Source organism: Macrosteles quadrilineatus, unplaced genomic scaffold (assembly GCF_028750875.1).
Source record: "Macrosteles quadrilineatus isolate MER2022 unplaced genomic scaffold, UCM_ALF_1.0 Scaffold_1__1_contigs__length_201487025, whole genome shotgun sequence".
NCBI lineage: Eukaryota > Metazoa > Arthropoda > Insecta > Hemiptera > Cicadellidae > Macrosteles > Macrosteles quadrilineatus.
The window spans coordinates 197228833-197251480 of NW_026542594.1; the positions used below are offsets into that span (position 1 = coordinate 197228833).

Genomic DNA, 22648 nt, shown 5'->3' on the forward strand with positions numbered 1-22648 from the left:
TTAATTCTTTTCTCTCAATACTTGAACCTCATTGGTTCGTTACCTGTGTGGATATGAGAAAACTATGCGGATATGAAATGAAACTATGCGGATATGAAAGTAAACAGCTGTAAAGTGAAACTTTTCAATTCTAAGAACTGGACTGAAATGGCTACTTTAAAAAACGGTCGTAGGTAAAGGTCTTATCAGGGTTTAAAAGTCAAAAGAACTTATCTTAAAATGTATTTGCAAAATAAATATTTAAATAGTTTATTTGTACACCTGAGAAGAATAAAAAACATAAATTTGAAAATTATTTAATTCAGTATCCAATAGTCAATGGTAATAAATAAATAGATTTAGTTTTATTAATTCACAGACTGTTTCCCCAGAATAATACTAACTACTGGGTGTTTTTTTAAAAACTTGCATCTTTATTTATATAAAAACCGCAATAGATAAAAATATGCAGTTTGCGGGAATCATCTATTGACGTAGGGGGCCCAATTGTTTTGAATTCAACGTTACATTCACATTCCCCCCCTTTCCCCCCTGCCCCCAACTTAATTTTTTTAAATAGCAAGGTTTCCCTTGTGACATATCAAATGAAAGAGCATGAAAAAAGAAAATTTTTGATGAAAAAAAAATGAAAATCGGTTCATAAATTTGCGAGATATTTCCCCCCCCCTCCTTCCACGGAACTTAATTTTTTTTTAATAGCAAGGTACTCCTTGTGACATATCAAATAAAAGAGCATGAAAAAAGAAAATGTTTGGTGAAATTGATTTTTTATTTGATATGTCACAAAGGCGGGTACCTTGCTATTAAAAACAAGTTATGGGTAGGGGAAAAGGGGGGGGGGATTATCTCACAAATTCATGAGCCGATTTTAAATTTTTTTCCCCAAAAATTTTCTTTTTTCATGCTCTTTCATTTGATATGTCACAAGGGATACCTTGCTTTAAAAAAAAATTAAGTTCTGGGGGGGAGGGGGGGAATATCTCACAAATTTATGAACCAATTTTCAATTTTTTTCATCAAACATTTTCTTTTTTCATGCTCTTTTATTTGATATGTCACAAGAGGTACCTTGCTATTAAAAAAAATTAAGTTAGGGGCAGGTGGGGGAAAGGGGGGTAATGTGCATGTAACTTTGAATTAAAAAAAAAGTTGTACCCCCTACGTCAATAGATGATTCCCGCCAACTGCATATTTCTATCTATTGCGGTTTTTACATAAATAAAGATGCAAGTTTAAAAAAAAACACCCTGTATATATATATGCTTGATAATTTTTTATTTATTTTATTTTATTTATTTATTAAACATAATCACATTACATCAATTCTCTTGACAGGTGATTTGTCACAAAGTCTAATACTAATACTATACTACATTTTAAAATAAAATAGCTTACAAAAGAAATAAAGCATATAATAAGCTACAAACCTATGGGAGAAGCAATATCTTTCAAATATACTCATTTTCCAGATATTCCTCTAACGAGTAAAATGCCCTCTCCAAAAGGAAATTTTTTAAAGATAGTTTAAATTTAGAGAATGAGGCAATGTTTTTAATCCCAGCGGGTAATTTATTGTAAATTTTTGGTCCCATATACTGAGGGGATAAATGAAAGATTTTAAGCCTATGTGTTTATTAAATTCTGTTGCAAAAGAGTTTCTTAAAACTTTAATTTAAAATAAAATAAAATATTCTACCTAAATTCAACCTAACCATTTTTCAAAATTAAAACGCAAAAACACAAAAATAAAGAAATGATAAACACACTCTACTTTATAATAATTAATTATATTATTGTAAAAGCTCTGACAACAATGAATCAATCAGCTGCCTTATTAATGTTCTTCCTTTTTCATAGTCTTCAATAATGGAGTCCCACTTCTTGTTCAATCAGCTGATTTCTCTTACACATGATTGGCATAGTAGTGACTGCTGGAGCCAACAACCTTGGATTGAAGGCTCATAGTCAGCTGCTTACTTTAGCGGTGTGAAGTTAATGTAGTGCTAGTGTTAGCAGTTGGCAGGCAAGTTAATGCTCCATGCTTTACTAACAGAGCATATTTACAACTTAGTTGATGGCCTGGGAAATTATAGTGTGTCTAAAAGTTTATATACAAGTTTAGTGTCATTTAGTGAGTGTTTTTAAACATTATTTGATTCTCTAAACTTGCCATCAAAGTGCTGCTAATTTCATTAAAACCTAGGTGAGTATAGTTCATTATAATATAGGTAAGTAACTTGAAGTACACTAAGGTACAACTTATAACAATCTTTGTAGGGGCTATCTAGGTTTCCAGATAAATTAGTTATTCATTGATCTCTAGTGATTTGTAGGTAATATAAAACGATTGTTATAACAGATAGATGAACATGTTTGTTATAATGTGTCATTTGAATATTGCAAACATTTTTCATAGAAACAATAACTCTTGACTAAAATTCTAAGAATAAAACTAAGTTTTAAGTTTATAAAATGGTATTTACCATATATGAATAAATACGGCAAATAAAAAGTTAAATGTTAAAAAGTTTAATTACAGTATTTATAAAAAAATATAATAAATGCATTCTCTTACGGGGACCGTTTTAAATGCTAATGATCTAGAAATACAAAATAAAAATTCTCTTACTAGGGAAACAAACAAAAATTCTACTATGCAATTGTTATTTTTTTTTATCCCATCCAAATATAAGTTTTAAATATTAATATGAGTATTTATGGAATTCAACAAAGTAAAATGAGTTTGTATAAATAATACATTGTGAATGCACTGTGGGTAACTTAAAAGTATGTACCTATACCAATTTAAATAAATTTCAATAAAATAATAGTCCTAAACTTTCCTACATATTGTTTTACTCAAGTAAATAGCAATTTAGGACATAAATCCTGTTTTTAAATCTAGAAAAGAACCTGAATTCGCACAGATGGTTTCTGTGTTGAAAGTTCATCAATGGTTCAGATTTCAAGGCAAGCAAGAAAGAGTAAGGTATAATTACGTAATGGGAACAGGAAAAAGAATGTTGCAAGCATTTGAGTAACTGTTATGTTAGTTAAACATTCCTCGATACTAAACTCTTGTCGAGTTATCTGCAAACTATCTACTTACAGTAGCTTGAAAAACTTCACAAGCTCAATAACATAGTAAACAATTTTTCTATTCCTCTAAATGTAATGTATATTAACTTATAAACAACTATATTATTAATATTATTTTTTAATCAAATTCAAAAATAAGTTTTTACAATCTCTCAAATCTCACAAAACATGTCTGCAGCTAACTGTACATATTATATGTCTGATATAAAAGTCCAAAATTTATAGTCAGTGCATTTCACTTCATTTATAATGAAAATAACAATAAATTGTGCTATAGGTAAGACAAGAATAAACTAAACATATCCCTGTAACAATACTAAGATTACATTTTTTCACAGTAAACATTTAACAAATATATTTTTCAATTGTGTATTTTTAAACATGTGTATCAGTGTAAAGATAAAATATGTTCTGTCAGCTTATCATAATTGCCAAGAGAGTTTTTTCACCACATGTTAAACGCTATTTGTTATTTCTAAACATTTAGTTATTCGTGGCTTGCCTAATAAATAACATATTTATATACAATTTAAAATTGGTCTACTGCAAAAAAAAATATTAAATTTAACACTTTGTTCAAAGCTAAAAAAAATTGTAGAAGCTCACATTGATTGAAATGATGTAGGTACATTATTGGTCAAGCTGTGAATAATTGAAAATACCACAGAAGGTGAGGATTTGACCTTCCCAATGTTTGCTTCCAGTATTGTTACATGAAATCAAAGAGAATGTCCTTGAAATACTCACTTGAAGGAGGCATGATTTTCATTATTTTAAAGGTCTTTGAACTCAGTAATGATAAGTTCAAACAAAGTCAAATAGTGCTGTCGGGGATAGTTAAAATGATTATATTTATGTATAAACATTTACCATTGGATGAAATTGGAAAAAATATTGCAAAAGTGATTGCTGTGGAGAGGGGGAGGGTAAAGGTCAAATCCAAGACAAGAATATTTTGTGTTTAAACAAAATAATGTTGTATTATGAAAAAAATGCGCAAATCATGATTGAAACAGCCTAGTTTACCTTGTGGTTGCCAGATTCTTGAAATGTGTAGATACACGCGTTCGCACGCTGGATTCCTATGTCTTTACCGTAAATTGTCATCCGACAGAAAAAATAAATATTTGTAAATAGTGTTTGTGTTAAATAGACTAATGTGACAAACTGTGCTCCTGACGATGCTACACATGTAGCGAAATGTACATCGAGCAAGATATCTACACATTTCAAGAATCTAGCAACCACAAGGTAAACTAGTTTATTAATAATTCGTTCTTGAAGCTGGAATAATACACAACTTATGAAACAGCCTATTTTGTTTAGTTTGTATGCTTAGAATTAAGAATTATAGGTCAAATTTTGTAGACATTAAATAGTGTAGCCTATGGCAAATGACAATTTTCGTAACAGAATACACTGTAAAAATGAGTGATTACATTTTTGTTCTTAATTTGAAAAAAGAAATTAATATAAATCCTTAAGTTTATTTAATGTGTATGATGTATTGCTGCATTGTCATTGGCAACAGATAAGTTTTAATGTGTGATATAAATTGCTTATACTACTTAAAATTTGATAAATCTTAACTACCTTTAAAGAATCACAAATATCTGTTCTGTCATGAATTCTTCATTTTTGTTTTCAGTGTTTCCCAAAACAACTATGATTATCTGAGGATATTTAACCGTAAATAGATATAAAGCAAGGAAAATATGACTCAAGAATTGACTTGTGAAGATGGCAAAAAGATGCCAACAGATGAGGGTGATAGTGAGTATTCATAGAATATTATTTTTATTTTTTATTATAGATTTTTTTTAAACAATGCAAAGATAAATAAGTGACAATCCAAATTGTAGTATATTAAATTATAATCAATTGGTCATCAAATTTTAGTTATTTGTTTTAACCTCCTGGGACTGTTTTAGTGAGGTAGTTATAGTTCGGCCGCTTAGAAAACGACCTGCGCGCTAATGCTAAACCAATGCTGGAGGAGGTCGCTTACTAAGCGGCCGAACTATAGTTGTGTATTCTTCCTTTCTCCAAATTCTAAAGCCAAGTTGCGTTTTCCCTTAAAACATAAAGATTATATATTTTTTTGTGAATGTTTTTTATCACAAATAAAATAAAATATAGTTTTCTTCGCAACACAAGGAGATTTTTCCTCTACTCTAGAACTCCCTTCAAAAAGCTATACAATTAACATTAGGATGTCTATGTAGTTTTGTTCATATAGTTAATCAACCAGCAACTTTCACAACTAAAAGCACATTTAAATATAAACAGTATCAGCAAACTGATGCATACTCTTTCTCACATAAACATATCAAAAGGTCTTACAATGGATAAACAGTGGGAGGAATGATATTTTATGGGAAAGATAAAAAAATGTAATATTTTTTTAACTGTAATTTTTACAGTATTGGGGGTAGTACCATTTTTTAAGAAATAAAAGGGCCTATAATACTAAATTTTAAACTAAATCGTATGTAAAAATCAGTTTTTTTAAAATTTTATTTTATGGGTTTTATAAGAAAATCACCCTTAGAATAATTGTTTCAAAAAAAAAAATAAAAATACCTGGGGTTTAGTACTCACATACAAAATCTCATCAAATCGAATCACAGGTGTTGTCTTTAGCCTTGTTCACATCGGTACACACACACACAAATATGACTTTGAAAACACTTTTTTGGGTTCTGGGGGACCAAATACGGATCAAATATAACACCCAAAACTCAAACTCGAAAATTTTTAACAAAACAATTTTTCTCCATAATACTATTTATAGGGGGAGAAATTAAACACTAATACATTTGACAAAACAAATATTTAGCCATTTCCAATTTTTTATTATTGCGGACATTTTCCATCACAATGGTAAAAAATCATCTTGTTTGCTATTTGGATTCACTGCAGTATATTTATAGTAAAGAGTGTCAATGAATGAATCAATTAAACTTCACCTTGAACATGGCCACAAGCACTAGAGAGATTAGATTTATAGTTTAAATAAAGTTATTGTTGTGCATTCAACGGAAAAGTTTCATTTCTCATGACCATTGATACTAAGGGTATGTTTTTGTTCATTTTATTTTTGCAAAAACTGTTAAAAATATTTTAAAGTTTAATATTATTATTTAAAAAATATTTTGGATTAAAATATTATTTAGCTGTAATCTGAAGTGTACACTCGTGTCCCTAATCTTGTTTAAGTTTAAATCAATGCTTGACTTTTGATAAGACTACTTAAACAATTGTATAATAGATCACAAAAAACACTCCAAGTCCCTGAATTGCGGTAGCTTATGATCCTAGTAAAACCTTATAAAATTCAGTTTCGGTAGTGATTCACATAAAAAATCTTATACCATAATTATTAAAGTAAACCAACCTTACTTAATAGGTAAAAAATATATTTTTTGTATGTTACTGGTCAAGCAAAAAATTTACACATATTTTTCTCATTGATATTAATACAGCAAACTCAATGATCATTATATTTTAATTTTGCTTGCTTCTTTAATTTTTTCTCTTTCATTTGTAAAACAAACTATATTACAGTAATAAATAGCCAAAAAGAAATATTAAAATACCTAGCTAGGCCTATATATTTATGATGATTAGTAGGTAATTAAATAAATATTCTGATTATTGATTTAAATAAATATCTATATACAACCTACCGTTTACATGAATAATAAACATTTTTCAGTGCCGGGAATGTTTAAGAAACGCTATATCCAAGGCTACATGCTCTTCTTCTTGTTCTTCGTTGCGTTTTCCCTCCGACTTAACCTGTCAGTCGCTATTGTTGCGATGACCGACAGCAAAAGTGCTAATCCAAATTTTGAGGTAAGTCTTAACAATTTTGCATTGAGCTTTAGTTATTTCAGAGTTGTTTATATAAAGTGGTTTTATGTTAAAACAGTGGTGTTCCAAGTTTACTATATATATATATCTTGCACAGAGTTCACTTAAAATTTTCAGATAGGGCTTTAAAAGTCTTTTGAATGTTACCCATCATTCTTTATATTTTTTAAAACATTTCATATAACATTAACAATGCAGTTTCCATCCTTAATATTTAAACTTCTCCAAACTTCTAAATTGAGGTCAAGAAGGTGTTGAACATCAATTGACTAGATGGATTTTGATCGTCTCGAAGAACCTTTTGCATGATAATAGCTCAATATAACGGTGGGAATTCGGTTATTCGTACAGTTAAATTGTTAAATCGAGAGTTAAATTGTTTTTGGTAGACTTAATCTAGAATGAAAATTATTGCATTTTTAAGCATCATGTTTTTTAATATTATTTCCTAAACAACACTTTTGTTCTACTTGGCTAGTTTTTTTTAATTCGATGTGATCATGTTGATTTTATTATGTCTAAACAAAAGTTTGTTCAAACAGTTCAAGCCAGAAATTTAAATAGTGGGTGTGGAACAGTCAGACTAAACTATAAAGACCAATTTAACATGTGTGGCGGGTTTTAAACAGTTTCCATGTGTTTATGTTATCACTTTCAAGGTTAATATCATCACCTATAATTTCGTTGCACTTGAGTTTCAAGGCTCTCTGGACCAATCAATCTTAAAGTTCACTTGCTAACCTAAAAAAATGTTTGATATTTAAATAAATGAATTTAAAATAGAAACCCTCGATTTATCAACAAAAACCATTAAATGTATTTATTTTTATTGAACTCATCTAGTCATTTTAATTGAATATTTATGTGTAAAAATAAATTGGTTAAATAATATTATAAGTAGAAAATTTTTGTAAAGGAAATAATTAATTTTCGATCTTCACTTGAGTCAAATCATTGAAAACTGTGAAAATCAAATTCTTGTACTTTTATAATTATTTTTTTAAATTAGTTGCGTTCATCCTCATCCCACTGTACAAAAACTTCCATTAGGAAGACGAGGTTAAGTTAAAAAAAAAATAAAAAAAAATCTGCAGTCGCCGGTCATCCACTTAGAACTTGTCCAATTTGATAGCTACACCCTCTCGTTTATACTGTGAGTTGTTTCCAAAGTCAGAAATAATTTTCCAACAAGATTATTAAGTTGGGAAGAAAGGTCCCACATAAAATCTTGTATTATAAACATTACGGTTTGATTTGTACCGAAAACTTTTCCAGGAACTGGACTGGGACTTAAAAACTCGCAGTAAAGTCCTAAGCGCTTTCTTCTGGGGATACTTGGTCATGCAGCTACCAGCGGGTAAGTTTTCTGTTGCAGAACTTACTATAGGATTTGTTTGAGATAGTTTACTCTTTAGGTTACTAATTACATTCTGTTTGAATCAATATTTTCCAGTCGGGATATTAAATATACTCAAAGAGAAGTAAGGTATAGAGAAAACTTGATTGTGGCACAACCCTGCGCTATCAGCTTTAATTAGTATATGTTATGTGTGCGCGTACGTATGCGCCAGGGAAAACATACTTGTGATGTGCAAAGAAGAGCTCAAGCGGTGAGCGCTGTGTGGAAGTTCCTATAGCACAAGGCACAGGCTCTTCCTCCAGTTTAAGCTTTGTAGAATGTGATGGCAAGAGAGGAGAGGCATGCAAGGGGGTCAGGAGAAGCGATGGTGTTGAACTTTGCCTATGATACCATAGAATTGTGCTATACCCCACTTAAGCGCACCATTGAATATTTCCACTGTACCTTCCTTTTCTGTTAAATACTGCGTAGTAAAACCGTAGACTACAACCATTGCCTTTTCATGGTAGAACTCTTCAACAAATATACTTCACTTGTTGAAAAATCCAAAGCCTTTTATAATGTGTTTCATCTTCGTTTACGGCTGAAGCATGTAAACATACATGATACTAATATAAAAAGTTGTAAGTCGGATAATAATGAATGTCCAATCTAGTTTTGCAAAATTGCAATGTCTCTGAAACGTCTTTAAGTATTTTATTCTATCATTGTGCTTACATCTAGCGACAAATTCCAAATAAACATATGTTCTTGCAGGACAGTTAGGACAGATGTTCAGTGTGAAGCAGCTGTTGCTAGTAGCCAGCGGTTTGTGCGCCTGTCTCACGTTGCTTACCCCGGTGGCCGCTACCAAAGGGGGATGGTTCCTGGTCTGTCTACTGAGGGGGCTGCAGGGGCTGTGTCAGGTAAGGGTTATTTTAAGGGAGGGGGGGGGGAAACAGTAAGTAACTGTATTTTTAATAATGCAGGTAAAGGTCTAAATAAAGGAAAAGGTCTAGGTTTTTAGGATTTTTGTGAGAATCTTAAATGGGAAAGAGTCCAAACTGGCACAGAAACTCAAAGCATACTTTATGCTACACAGAAAACATTGGAATATTTAAACTACTGCTTTATGTGATTTTTCATGTATAAAACTAATAAAGAATTGTTATTGGTCCACTTTTTGTAGTTTTTGAATGTACATTTTACATTACATGACTAAAAAAATCATTATATTAAAATACACCGTGATGCTTGGTATTAATCTTGTATACCAATAATCCGATAATGAACCTATTGATGGAGTTAGAAAGCGACCTGATTTGCAATCAACCTTAATGATAAAACCTGTCATCAATTAAACTGATCCATCAATCAATTCACATCTTCACAGACCATCTGTTTGTTAATTAAACCATGAATTGAAGATATTTTACTAATTAGTAATGAATCGTTGTTGATAATAATTATGAATAAAGTCTCATTGAAGTTATGTAGGTATTGTTGTAACATCCTTAAATAATTATTTTATCTGAATCCCAAATGATGATAGGAAAATGGAATATGATAACATTTTTAAGCCAACATCAGGGATGAAAACAAATCATTTTACTGTAAGTAAGTTTAAAATTTATGAACTTTTATGTAACTGAATTTTTTTTCTTTTTTTTAATTTTTAGACAAGACTTAATGGCACAAGTGAAGCATAGCTATACTTACTAAAACAGCTCTATAACTGAAACAGTACTTTCTGCTTTTAATTTGTTTGGTTAAACCATAGACAAATACAATAAATATAGACCGTCAGCTGTGCTGCGGTTAGCATTGGTTCTGGCATCCACCACTAGGATTACCGTGTAGTTACGGTGCACACTGCTGCAGCGTCTGCTGGTAGTATATACGGTGAGGAGCCGACGACAGCAACGAATCGAACACCAAGCATGCTCTAGCGGCACATCGCGTAACCTTCCTTTGACAGTCTATATTTATTCTATTTGTCTATGGTTAAACACAGTGATTCATTTTACTTAATTCAGATACTTTTTAAGGAGTTTATGCTCTACTACTCACCGTGGTATTTGATTTATACTACTCTTATAGTAATATATTCTTTTTACAGGGATTTTATGTCCCTCTAACATATACAGTGACATCAAAATGGGTTCCTCTGCATGAAAGAAATCGCTTCGTTGGCTTTGCTCTAAATGGTGAGTGTGTGAACTTAACAGTTTTATTCAGTTTATTTATTTTAAATTAATAACTATCGATAACATAAAATAAAAGGCATAGGTAGCCTTATAACTATAAAACTAAACCTTGTTCATCATGTATAAATTCTAATGCCTTGTATATTATTGCAGAATTTTGTATGTTTAAGGGAGAATTAGTATACTATTTTTCCCGATCAATAATTTGTATACAATTCATAATGCTGGGCTAAATCAAAATTTCCTAATTTGATATGTTATGCTAATTTGATATGATATGCTTCCCTTTTTAGTAAAAACCATGGGTGGGTCCAGAGATAAAATTTGGGGGAACACTGGGTTTGGAAGGTATAAAATACCTCTGGGCCCCAAACATTTTTAAAATTTGTATACCCATATAGAAGAGGTTTTGAAGCATCCAATTGATTCGCGAAGTTATGCAATGTGTTATTATTATTTATTAGTTAGAAAATAAAATATCTCATAGTTACTTTTTGTATTTGGGGGGGGGGGGCGGATTTCCTCCTTTCCTCTCCAAGGATATTACGTTTATGAAAAATTTTCATTGCTTGGTTTTTAATTTTTAATTTTGGTTTAAATCTTTATTTTGAGTTCAATTTGATAACAGCAAACACCAACCAATCAAATTTAATTCCTGATGACTAAAAATAGCCAGAATTGAGATTTAACCGACTTCTTTCTGCATTCTTTGTTGAGGTCCACAAATGATTTAACTAAATTTTTACAGGGGAGATAACACAATATGTGGATAGTGGAAGTAACTTCTTCTTGGGTCTTATACTCATCTTATCATTTAAATCCTAATTGAGTTAATCTAATCTACAAGCTAACGTGTATCAAAACTGGAACTAATTGTTTAAAAGTTTATCTTATTGTACATTCAGCACTTTGTGCCAAAGGGCTGAATATACGAGTAAAATTTAAATATACAAGTACCGGTATTTAAAATCAGCACCGAGCCTGAATGATTTGACAATTTTGACTCAATAAGGAGTAAGGACAATGTAAGTTTATAAACATTCAAAATTAAATTACCTTTATCAAGACACTAATTGAAATATTGAATATGGTAAATGTAAAACCCTATTTCTAACACTTGCGTCATATAATTGTTTATCTTTTTACTCCAGTATTGAAGCAATGACTGTGATAAAATAGTTTACATATATTTTTGTTGACTGTTGTCAATGCTCAAATCATAATTGTAGAAAACTAATGTTGGATGATCGTTACTTTCCTCCAGGAGGGACCATCGGGGCCGTTGTCTCTCTGTCAGTCTCTGGTATTCTGGCCAGCAGCGGCGGAGGTTGGCCTAGTGTATTTTATGTCTCAGGTAGGAAAATACATTTTGTATTTAATTTACTTAAAACCCATGAGCGTAAGTCAAGTCATTGAGGATGGCTTAGGGATGAGTGAAATGACTGAAATGTTCCAACAATCATCACTTTTTATATCTTCTCTAATCTTAACGTTTTCTGTCACAGGATGTTTCTACTGTATGCTTGGTTTTTTTTACTTAAATTGAGGAAAGTTGAGGAAAGCCTCCTTTGTATATCCAAAATCTTGTCTTTTTGACAACCAGTTTCATAAAAAGTGGTGGATTGACTTAGGATACTAACTATAAGTTACTTCTCATTATAAAATCTGTAGCCTCTATTGATGTATGTTTCATGTCCAGTTAGGCTTATTTGCAAAGTTGTTTTAAAATACTAATCACCATATATTTATTTGTTGCCTCTCTTGAGTTGTAGCGTTGTAAATTACCAAACATACATTTTGCCAGCTTGTGTGGCGTCTTCAGGGATCTTCTTTTACCCTCTCACTATAGTCCATTCACAAAATTTAGGTAGTTTAAGGGGAAGTTCCCCCACCACTTTGTTTTGCTCAATGTATGTTACTGTTGATTGGCGTTTTGACAAACCTCAGCTGTTGAGATGTTGTTTTTAAGGTAGGATCAAGGGATGGGGATAGATTTATTCCAAAAAACTGCCTAAATTTTGTGAAAGGAGTAACATTAACATGAACTACAATATTAATTTTTACAATTATTTACACACCCCCATTGTCACTATCGCAGGGTTTTTGACAGTTGTGTTTCCGTTGTGGCAGGCGTGGTGGGTTTGCTCTGGACGTGTCTGTGGTGGTGGTTTGGTGCGGACAGTCCGTCTACTCACCCCACCATCTCGCCTGGGGAGAAAGAATACATCCTCACGGCACTCGCTAACTCAGGACAGAATCAGGTCAGTCTCAAAATGTGATAAGAATCCCAAGTGTAAAACCAACATCCCTCTTGTTAGATATAGAAACTGGTTTTAGAAGTAGAAATGAAGCAGGAGCAAAGACTTGTTTGCAGCGGAAGTGGGATTAGAGTAATGTAGGTTAAAGGTACATGATCATGTAGTTTGAGGGGTTACTGCAGACATTTTCCATCACAATAAGTTATAAACGAGATTTCACAATGTTTTGGGATCTAAATCTAATCCTGACCTCAGGTTATTAAGTACATAAAACATCACAAACCCATCCAAAGCCATCATGATCATGTCCAGTCTAAATACAGATTCTTGGATTAACCACAGCCTTGTATTGAGAGATTGTTTTCCCCTTGGGTCAGTTCTTTTCATGGTCCTGGATGCTTCAGAATGTACTATGTTTTATAATGTTTGTGAATGGGAGGATAAAATTTTTTCTTGCTTCCCTATGAAACGAGGAAATATAGGTCTTAATTAATTGATTATGATGGAAGATGAGTGCTAAGTTCTGCAATAAAATACAAATTAATTGATGCTTTAGCAGCATTTAGACAATCACCTCAACAATGAAGATAGTTATCTCACTCTCACACTACTCTAGTCTAAGTCTAGTCCAGTTCGCGATATTTTGGATTCGATTAATTCAATATTTCATAAGCCTTTGATTATAACAAATAGCTTATTCCCTTCATGGGATATTTGCTCAAACAAAAACTCAATTACAGTAATGAAAAAACAACATTGATTTTTTTATGGTTGGCCAAAAGCATCAGCTCCCTTTCGATGCTCATCCTTACTTGTTAGTTGGTCTAGTCATAGCTAACATCAGTTCAGCTCCTGTGTCGTAGGACCTGCGGACTCCGTGGAAGGCAATCTTGACCTCCGTCCCCGTCTGGGCTCTGATAGGAGTGACAATCTGCAATGGTTGGGGGTTCGCCATCATACTGACCCAGCTGCCTGCGTACATCAACTCTGTGCTGGGCTTCCAGATCCAAGAGGTGAATTAGATAGTTGTAAGGTTGAAGATACAAAAAATAGAAGTTGTTGAGTGTAATTGGGCGACTAAAGGGAATACGGATGTAGTGAAGACTTTGGTGTCCAGCAAAAATTTGTGTATCTAGCAAAAACTTGGGAATGTATTGAGAAGTTGGTTGTCAAGCGAAAACTTTCTTATCTAGCAAGAATAACTTTAGTATCAAAAAGAACCTTGGGTAATTAGCAGTAGCTTGAGTATCAGGGGTGAGTCGGTGGCTCAGTTGGTAGTGCCACGAACTTCGGGCCCAAGGCAGCGATGTCGTGGGTTCGAATCCTGGTACCTGTAGGTCCCTTAGTTGTTGCCATTGGCTGCATGGGCTATTAATTAACAGCTGTGTCTAAGGAATATGTCGGCCTTAGTTACGAACATGACTACAAGATCGCGCCACTCATACTACACTCATCTCCATTCATTTGGCTTAAAATACCTACTTTTGTATGGTCGCCATTTCAAAGTAAAGTAAAGTATCTGCCACTACTTTTTATCCGTAAACTTCACCCTTGTACTGTACCGACTCACCCCTTGCTATGCTGGATATGCTCCATAGCCTTCCTGGGCGGGAAAGTACAAAGTTAAAAGAGACTGCCAACCTCAAAAATATAACAAATTAATCCAGCCAAAAACTTGGGAATGTATTGAGAACTTAGGTGTATTCATATTGCAAAATCTTGGGTATGAGCAGGAACTTCAGTATCTAGCAAGAACTTAAATATCTATCTTACTGTACTATTTTCTTTTAACTTTTACCCTAAGCCCTAAACACAAGTCTTGTACAAACTAAGTCATATTCTGGCTATGCATTTTTATAGTATTAATTTCTTTCATAAAAGTGCATATTTTTCATTTTGCCATTTTAGAACGGATTTTTATCAGCGCTTCCGTACCTCAGTCTATGGATATTCTCCTTCCCTGTGTGTTGGTTTGCTGATTTCCTCACCAAGAAGAAAGTCTTTTCAACCGTTGTTATTCGCAAACTCTTCACGACCATATGTAAGTTATGCAAAACTAAAGACAAACTGCTTTTTGGGGATACAAACAGTAACTGCTTCAAAATGCTATTACTCTTTGTGCGTAAAATAATAAAAAAAAGAACTTACTTGTACAATTTCACAGGCACAATGAAAAAATGACAAAAATTACAAAATTTAAACAAAGTGTTTTTGTGGACATACTCAGAGGTGTCAACAATTAACAAGGAATCCACCAATCACGCAAACTTCCTCCCAAGCCGTCCAAAAAATAAGTGGGGCTCCCCCTGTAGATCAATCAAAATTTACTTTTAAACTCCCCAACTTGGGAGGCTATTTGCGCATACCTTTCTCAGCACGTGAATAATGGTCAAAAAGTAATAAAAAATATCAGAAGTTTTTAAAATTTGGAATTATAAATGTTGGACCAACGATTTTCATGATAAGCCAGTCAAATACTGCATTTTTATATAACATTTCAGTTTAAAGAGATCCACAGGCTGATAATGAGAACATCTTTACTATTTAACTCACAAACTTTTGTCCACTGCTAGAAAAAACCACAAACAATGTCGTACAGACTTATTTTCCTATTCTCCGTCAAGGTCTGGTCGGAGGAGCTGTGATGGTCCTGTCTCTCTGCCTTGTGGATCGTAACGCCGTGGCGGCCATGACGCTCATCACCATCGGTATCACCTTCACTGCCTTCATGTTCAGCGGGTACAACATCAACCATCTGGACCTTAGCCCCAACTTTGCCGGAGTGCTGATGGGACTCTGCAACGGCCTGGAGAATGTCAGCACTATACTTGCTCCGCTCAGCGTCGGCTGGGTTGTCTCTGATCCGGTCAGTGTTCGCTCGTAAATAATTTGATCAGGATTAGTGCTTTTTATGTCCCACCTTCACATTCTAGGTCGCTAGGCACAAGCCTGGAACCTATTTCAAATTACTAGGAGTAGAGGGTCGTGGCATTATCACTTGGATAAAATCCAACAAGTATTTGCCGGATTTTAACCTACTACCTGGAAACTAAAACATCACGCTCTGCCAGACCAGTTGCTCTCTTAGTGCTTTCAGTTTGACATAGCTTGGTAATACAACAAGTCTGAGTCTACACTTGTTGATAATACAGCTTTAAACTGAAAGGTAGTTTTTTTATTTTTTTATTTACAAAACTTCAGAGGGCTAATAAAAGTTAGTAACTCACCCTCACAGTCAATTTAAAATGGGCACAAAATATCACAATCACAGCTTATTACAAGACTATTTAGTTAATACATCATTGACATCAATTAAGAAGCTTCAGCTTCAGGTGGGATGATAAGTCTCTTCCATATTTGTTTCTCTAAATAAATCTTCTCACACTTGCTGTTTGTGCCTTCCGTTCAGCTCCAATCCTCTGACGTGTTGCAATCTTTTTCAACGTCTTTTGATTTTTTCTTTCCTATAGTTTCTCTCTTGAGCCAAATTTCTCTTCCTCCATCCATCCTTTTTACATGACTAAAGCATCCAGTCTGCTACATCAAGTATAGGCAACACATTTGTAACTTATTGTAAAACATTTTGAGTAATGTTCTTGTTTGAAATTTGTTTTAACCCCAAATTCAGTATTATAAAAATATATTCCTCTGTGTTTAGACATCTGTCGCACAGTGGCGGTGGGTGTTCATCATAACAGCAGCCCTCGCTTGCATCGGAAATGCCATCTTTGTGTTCTTCGGAAGTGCGGACGTCCAGCCTTGGAACTATCCTGATTCTAGTAGTCGTCAAACCAAGACAAGCAACAGTACAACTGAAAAATACTGAAACTTTTCTGCTCTCTGACCACAAACAGTTTTAATTCTTAAACAACTGTAATTAACACAGGACAGTGTTGAAAGAAAAAAATAATTTTAACTTATCAGCTAAGATTTTTCAAGTTGGGGATAAAATGATTTTCAAGATTTTAAAAAACCTACCCTAAGTTATAAAAATTAAATTCAGATGCCCTGATACTGAATTATGGAAAATTGTCTCTAAAGTTCATGGATCACGTAAAGACATGTTACTTGTTTCAGTATACGTACTTAATGTTTGAAAATATGATTTCAGGGGAAACAAAAAGTGTTCCTGCACAACAATAAGAGGCGGTTCACGAGTACGGGGTTTCGTGGCCCGCGGTTATCGTTGATCTCGACGGTCAAAAAATGGGTTCACGACATAGAGCGTTAGCCGAGATCAAGCTTAGCCGAGACCAACGCTGGCCGTTGCTCAAGAGCAGGGATTAACTGGGAATTTTCGTTGGGAGGTTGGCAACAGCCACCTGCTGCGCCGCTGCTCGCGGTCGACGAGCCCCAAAACAAGAGGATGACATTGCGTCATAATGATTGGTTCATAAATTATTATAATTAAACAGAGTATTTACTGATATCGTATAAAAGGTTGTGGACTTGCACTTGAATTCATTTTATACGCTCTTTTCAAAGATTTATGAATATCTTTTATGTATCAGTAATTTGTATAAAAAATAAATTTTTAGCAACAACTGGCTATTATAGGAGCAGAGATGCCTTCATACGTATACAGTAATAAACGTAAATATAAAATGGCAAACCTACAATAACATTTTATGACACCAATATCTTTTAAATCGGTTCACAATTGGGGCTACAAACAGCAGGCCTAAGAACTAAGCCCCTAAGAACATTTGCGCGTGCCAGACGGGCAGAGCGCAGCCCTAAGCATGAGAAAACAGGTTATAATTTTAAAAAAATATTTTGTTGTGATACAACGTTTTGTATATTTAACTATATAATTTATCTTTTACCTCAGCAAATTGAAGCAATTTATTGTAAATCCCGATATGACAAATATTAAGACATTATCAGATGAAAAGGTCTTTCTTTAACAAATCTTAAATCATAAACATAATAATATAAAAATATAATTTAAAACATATGAAATAAAACTTGGATACTTAAATAACACGGAACAAAAATTGAACTAATTTTATACAATAAAAAATCTTAGACAAACCTAACAGTGTTTGATGGAACCATTTTTATTTTGATATTATTCAGCTGAAATAAAAGGATTCAAAATTGCTAAAATAAATATAAAGAATTTACAAAATAAGATTCGATTGCAATTTAAATTTATATGAATATGTTAAGCTATTAGTTATATTTTTACTTAGTAATAATTAATCAAAATGCCTCAACAGTTACTTTTTACGATGTTTTGCATGTTTTCGGCTATCAGTAGTAAAAAAATTAAAAAAATAAATATCATGTTGAGGGTAATGAAATTGTTCGGAATTTAATGGCGAAACCGAATATAACATTCTTTTTGCTAACAAAAAAACAATAAACGAGCAAATGAGATAATCCCGACATGATGTCACCTTAACCCTGCCCCCTAGCAGGGTTAAGTTGAAGACCAAAACCATTGTTATTTACGCTCGAGATTATCCAGTTTGCGCTAGACCATGACTCGTGAACCCGACATTTAGCCCGGGGTTTTCTCTAATTGAACCCGTGAAGCCGACTTTTTGCGCTCGGGTTTATCCCTGTCATAATTGGGTGAAGTTTATCTGTCTGCGCTCGAGCGCGGGTAACCTCGTACTCGTGAAGCCGATTTCCAAGACGCGGCGCAAAAAACCGGCTATAACTGGATTTTGCGCTCGAAATAAGGATAACCCGTGACTCGTGAACCGCCTCTAAGTGACTTTAGATGTGTATAGCTCATAGTTATTTCTTTTCTTGCTAGCTCTATCGAAGCCAAAATTGGTTTTAGGTATATTCTCTCAGCCATCTCTGCTAGCTACAACCTTAAAACAACCAGATCTAAAACCAGGGGTTTAAATGAAGCGGGGAAGGGGATTCGTAACGGAAAAAACAGGAAAACTTGGACTATTTTGAAGGATTGCATTATGAAAACACTTTAGACCGTTTAAAATCTTGCACAATATAAGGCTCATTTACCCTTTTTTATAAAAGAACCTCAAAGAAAACATTATTTAAAAAAGTTATCATTAGTCTTGCCTTCTAACACAATATTGTGTTATATGAGTTTATTAATAATGGTAAAAATAACAAAAAAAATCATTATTGAAAAAATGCTCCTCTAATTGATACGTTGATTAACGAGAATGCATTGTTTTAGGGACTTATTTTTATTGGATAACTCATGTGCTAAAATACGAGATTATAACTTAGTCACAGGTAGCAATATTGTGTTGTATATTAAAATAAAAGCCTACATTCTTTCTGCCTAACCCTGTATTTTTTTACAAACATTTTAAGTTAGAATACTCATTAAGATCGACAACTTCTGGTTACAGTATTTACTAAAACTTATGTAAATAATTTATTTGTATATATTATAATTTTTGGGTCAAAAGTATGTGTATTTTGAAGTATATAAGCAGTATTAAGCTTTAATCTATTTTAATTTGAAATAAGTTTCTTGTCTGTGATTTACTGTTTAATTAGTTTTTGGTGCTGAAATATCTAAAATGTAAACTTTTATATTAAACACATAAAACTACTTTTGTACAGGTTTCCCTTCCTTGCCTCATCTGTTGTCAAAAATGTTATTACTCTATTCACAGAATCGTACATGAATATTGTAATTATTATTTAATAACATTATTGCATTAGTAGTATAACGTACATGAAAAAGATGATTGATCGATTTATTAACAGCAATATAACAGGTGTACTGTTTTTTTACGATTTACAACCAATTGATTGGAAATTTTTTCTTAACTGTACAAGTTATCTGGTACTACTGAGGTTAGGAAATGAAGCAGTTAAGTCTGTGACAATAAAGGCATGTTTTCCTAGCTGCCAATTTCAAATGCGGAATCGTGAGTCTTGTGAATCTTTTAGGCACTTCATTTTCCCGCACATGTTAAAGAACGCAAGGCTTAGAGCAAAGGGAAGTAGGTGCTTTGGAACCATTTGGATAAAATTATAACAATGCCCTGACAGAAGCTAATGCTTGATATACAGGGTGTTTCCAAATTGGTCATATTTTGTGGAGTTGATCCTTGAGCTGAGACAAACATAAAATACCGTACAAGTATGGGTCTAAAATTCCTAGATTTCTTTCTGTCAGCCTGTTTGTGATTTTTAAAAACTATTTTACATATTGGACATTTTTAACATAGAAATTTCAAAATTATCATAAATGTGTAGTGGTAAAAAGAGCTTAAAACATTTTGTTCCTATCACAAGCAATTACGATATGGCGGCCATTTAAAATCTTTAATGCTAAATTTCTTGAAAACAAACTGTAAATATTAATAAAATTGTTATTATGATCAAAATGATTGAGAATTTATATCAAAATGAAATGAGACCTTGTTTGTTTCGGATGACAAACAACTGTGTTATGAGTTTCTGTCCACATTCGGTTGCGCAAATTAATAGGACCTAACTTAAGAGCAGTATCAACAGACAGAAATCTAGGCATCTTAGACGCATACTTTGTTAAAATTGAATCAACTATTCTTTAATAACACTCACACAATAATAACTTTTATTTACTTTTTTATCATAACAAAACTAGATATATAACATATGATTTTATAAAACAGGTAATAAGTAAATTGGATGATGTTGTAACTCCAACACACCCTCTCAACATCATGCCTAGTAAAGTCCTAGGTAAAAGAGTGATCTTTTAAACACTTGCCCTAGAAGTGGCTTTGTTAAAAGGTCCGCTTGATTATTTTCACTTGGACAGTATTCCAGAAATACTTTGTTCTTACTTATCATTTCTCGGACGTAATGTTTTCGAATATCTAAATGTTTTATTCTAGCACTTATCTTTTCATTTTCAATAAACTTGATACAGCTCTGATTGTCTTCAAATATTACTGTAGGATTTTCTTGGGGGAAGCCCATATCTTTCAACAATAGTCTTAACCACACTACTTCTTGAGTGGCTATGCTTGCGGCCATGAATTCAGCTTCTGTTGAAGAAAGAGTGACATTGGTCTGTTTTTTGCTAATCCAGTTTATAGTGCTGTTTCCTAACTTGTACATCATTCCGCTGATTGATTTTCTATCTGCTAAATCACCCCCCCAATCAGCATCTACATAGCATGACAATTTCAATTCTTTTTCCACCCCTAATTTTAATTTCTTGTCAATGGTACTTTTCAGATATCTTATTATTCGCTTTACAGCATTCCAATCACTTTGGGTGGGTTTTTCAACTCTTCTAGCTAGAATTCCAACAGCTGACAAAATATCCGGTCTTGATGTCACTGCAAGATAAAGAAGTGATCCTATTGCCTTCCTGTACATTTTGTTATCTGGCAGATCTGGTGACATAGCTGTTGAGTTGATAAATCCAACTTCCATTGGTGTTCTTGCTGGTTTACTGTTTTCCAGTCCATGTTCAATTATGACTTTATTTATTTTTCTTCTTTGGTGAATGTAAAAGTCTCCATCCATCTTATCAATTTCAACTCCTAAGTAGTTGTGAACAACTCCTAAGTCTTTCATTTCAAAGCATTGTGTCAGTTTTTGAAATGTTTTCTTGACATTTTCAATTGATCCAACACACAAAATGTCATCAACATGAACCACTACATATGTATAATTTCCATCAGTATTACTCGTATATAAACAAGGGTCAGAATTGCTTTTTTCAAATCCCATGCTCATCATTGTTGTATTCAGTGTTTCATTCCAGGCCCGAGCTGCTTGTTTTAGCCCATAAATTGATTTCTTCAATTTATAAACTTTATCTTCATTATCAGATTTCACAAAACCTTCGGCCTGTTGCATATATATTTCTTCTTCTAACTTTCCATTTAAAAAGGCTGTTTTTACATCAAAATGATGCACAGTCAGATCTTTTGTCGCTGCTATGGTTAGTAAAATTCTTACTGTTGTTGAGTTAACAACAGGAGCAAATATTTCATCATAGTCTTCTCCATATTTCTGTGAGTAACCTTTGGCTACTAAACGTGCCTTATAGCGCTCAACCATACCGTCATCTCCATACTTTGCTTTAAATATCCATTTACATCCAACTGCTGTTTTCTGTGGAGGTAAATCTACAAGTTCCCATGTATCATTTTTTAATAAGGCTTCCATTTCTTCTTGAGCTGCTACAACCCATTGTTTTTTCTCAGGTTCAGACAATTTCTCCAATTGTTTCCAAGATTTTGGTTCAATCACATTTCCTTGAGCTATTAATGATAGTCTGTTAGGAGGAACACCTTTTGTTTTTCTTTCAGATTTTCTTACTTTCAAGTTAATATCATTGTTCTGATGATCATCTCCATTATTATCCCCATCAATCATATATGGCTCGTCATGTTCAATCTCTTCCATTTCATTTGACATATGTTCTTTAGTTTCATTTGTTGATGTTTGCCTATCATCAAGTACATTTTTCTCATCAGTACCTTTTGGTTGATCAACTTGAACACTTCTTTGATTTTCTTCGACCTTTTCATGTCTTTGGAGTAAACTGTCTACAGGCAATACCCTAAAGCTCGAATTAGTATGATTTGCATCGACATGTGGAAAGGAAGATGTGTCAAAAACTACATCTCGAGTTGTAATGATTTTCCTATCTTCGGGTAACCACATCCTCCAGCCCTTTGATACATCTGAGTAACCAACAAATATCCCTTCTTTTGCTCTTGATTGAAACTTGTCATTTGTCTTGTCTAGGATAAAACCTTTACAACCAAACTTTTTTAGATATGAAACATTTGGAATTTTCCTATACCATCTATGATATGGTAATACACCATCAATTGCATCTGATGGGCATCTATTCCTAACATGAGCTGCTGTTGCAACTGCCTCTGCCCAAAACGTTTGAGGAAGATTTGCTTCAA

General features: G+C 33.2%; 1 protein-coding gene across 2 annotated transcripts; it reads left to right on the forward strand.

The window, feature by feature from the left end:
* The first annotated feature begins 1989 nt into the window (after window positions 1-1989).
* On the forward strand, window positions 1990-17778 carry LOC128993638 (sialin-like). Of its 2 annotated transcripts, none has more exons than XM_054417685.1 (12): window positions 1990-2228; window positions 4748-4872; window positions 6818-6957; window positions 8251-8332; window positions 9092-9240; window positions 10434-10521; window positions 11786-11875; window positions 12652-12782; window positions 13643-13792; window positions 14688-14820; window positions 15404-15645; window positions 16438-17778. In XM_054417685.1, exons 2-12 carry the CDS (start codon window positions 4815-4817, stop codon window positions 16603-16605), a joined length of 1431 nt encoding a protein of 476 aa, XP_054273660.1. In that variant the 5' UTR covers window positions 1990-2228; window positions 4748-4814; the 3' UTR covers window positions 16606-17778. The 2 variants fall into 2 exon arrangements, with proteins under 2 accessions (XP_054273660.1, XP_054273649.1); XM_054417674.1 differs by having other exon boundaries at window positions 1990-2203.
* The last annotated feature ends 4870 nt before the right edge of the window (window positions 17779-22648 follow it).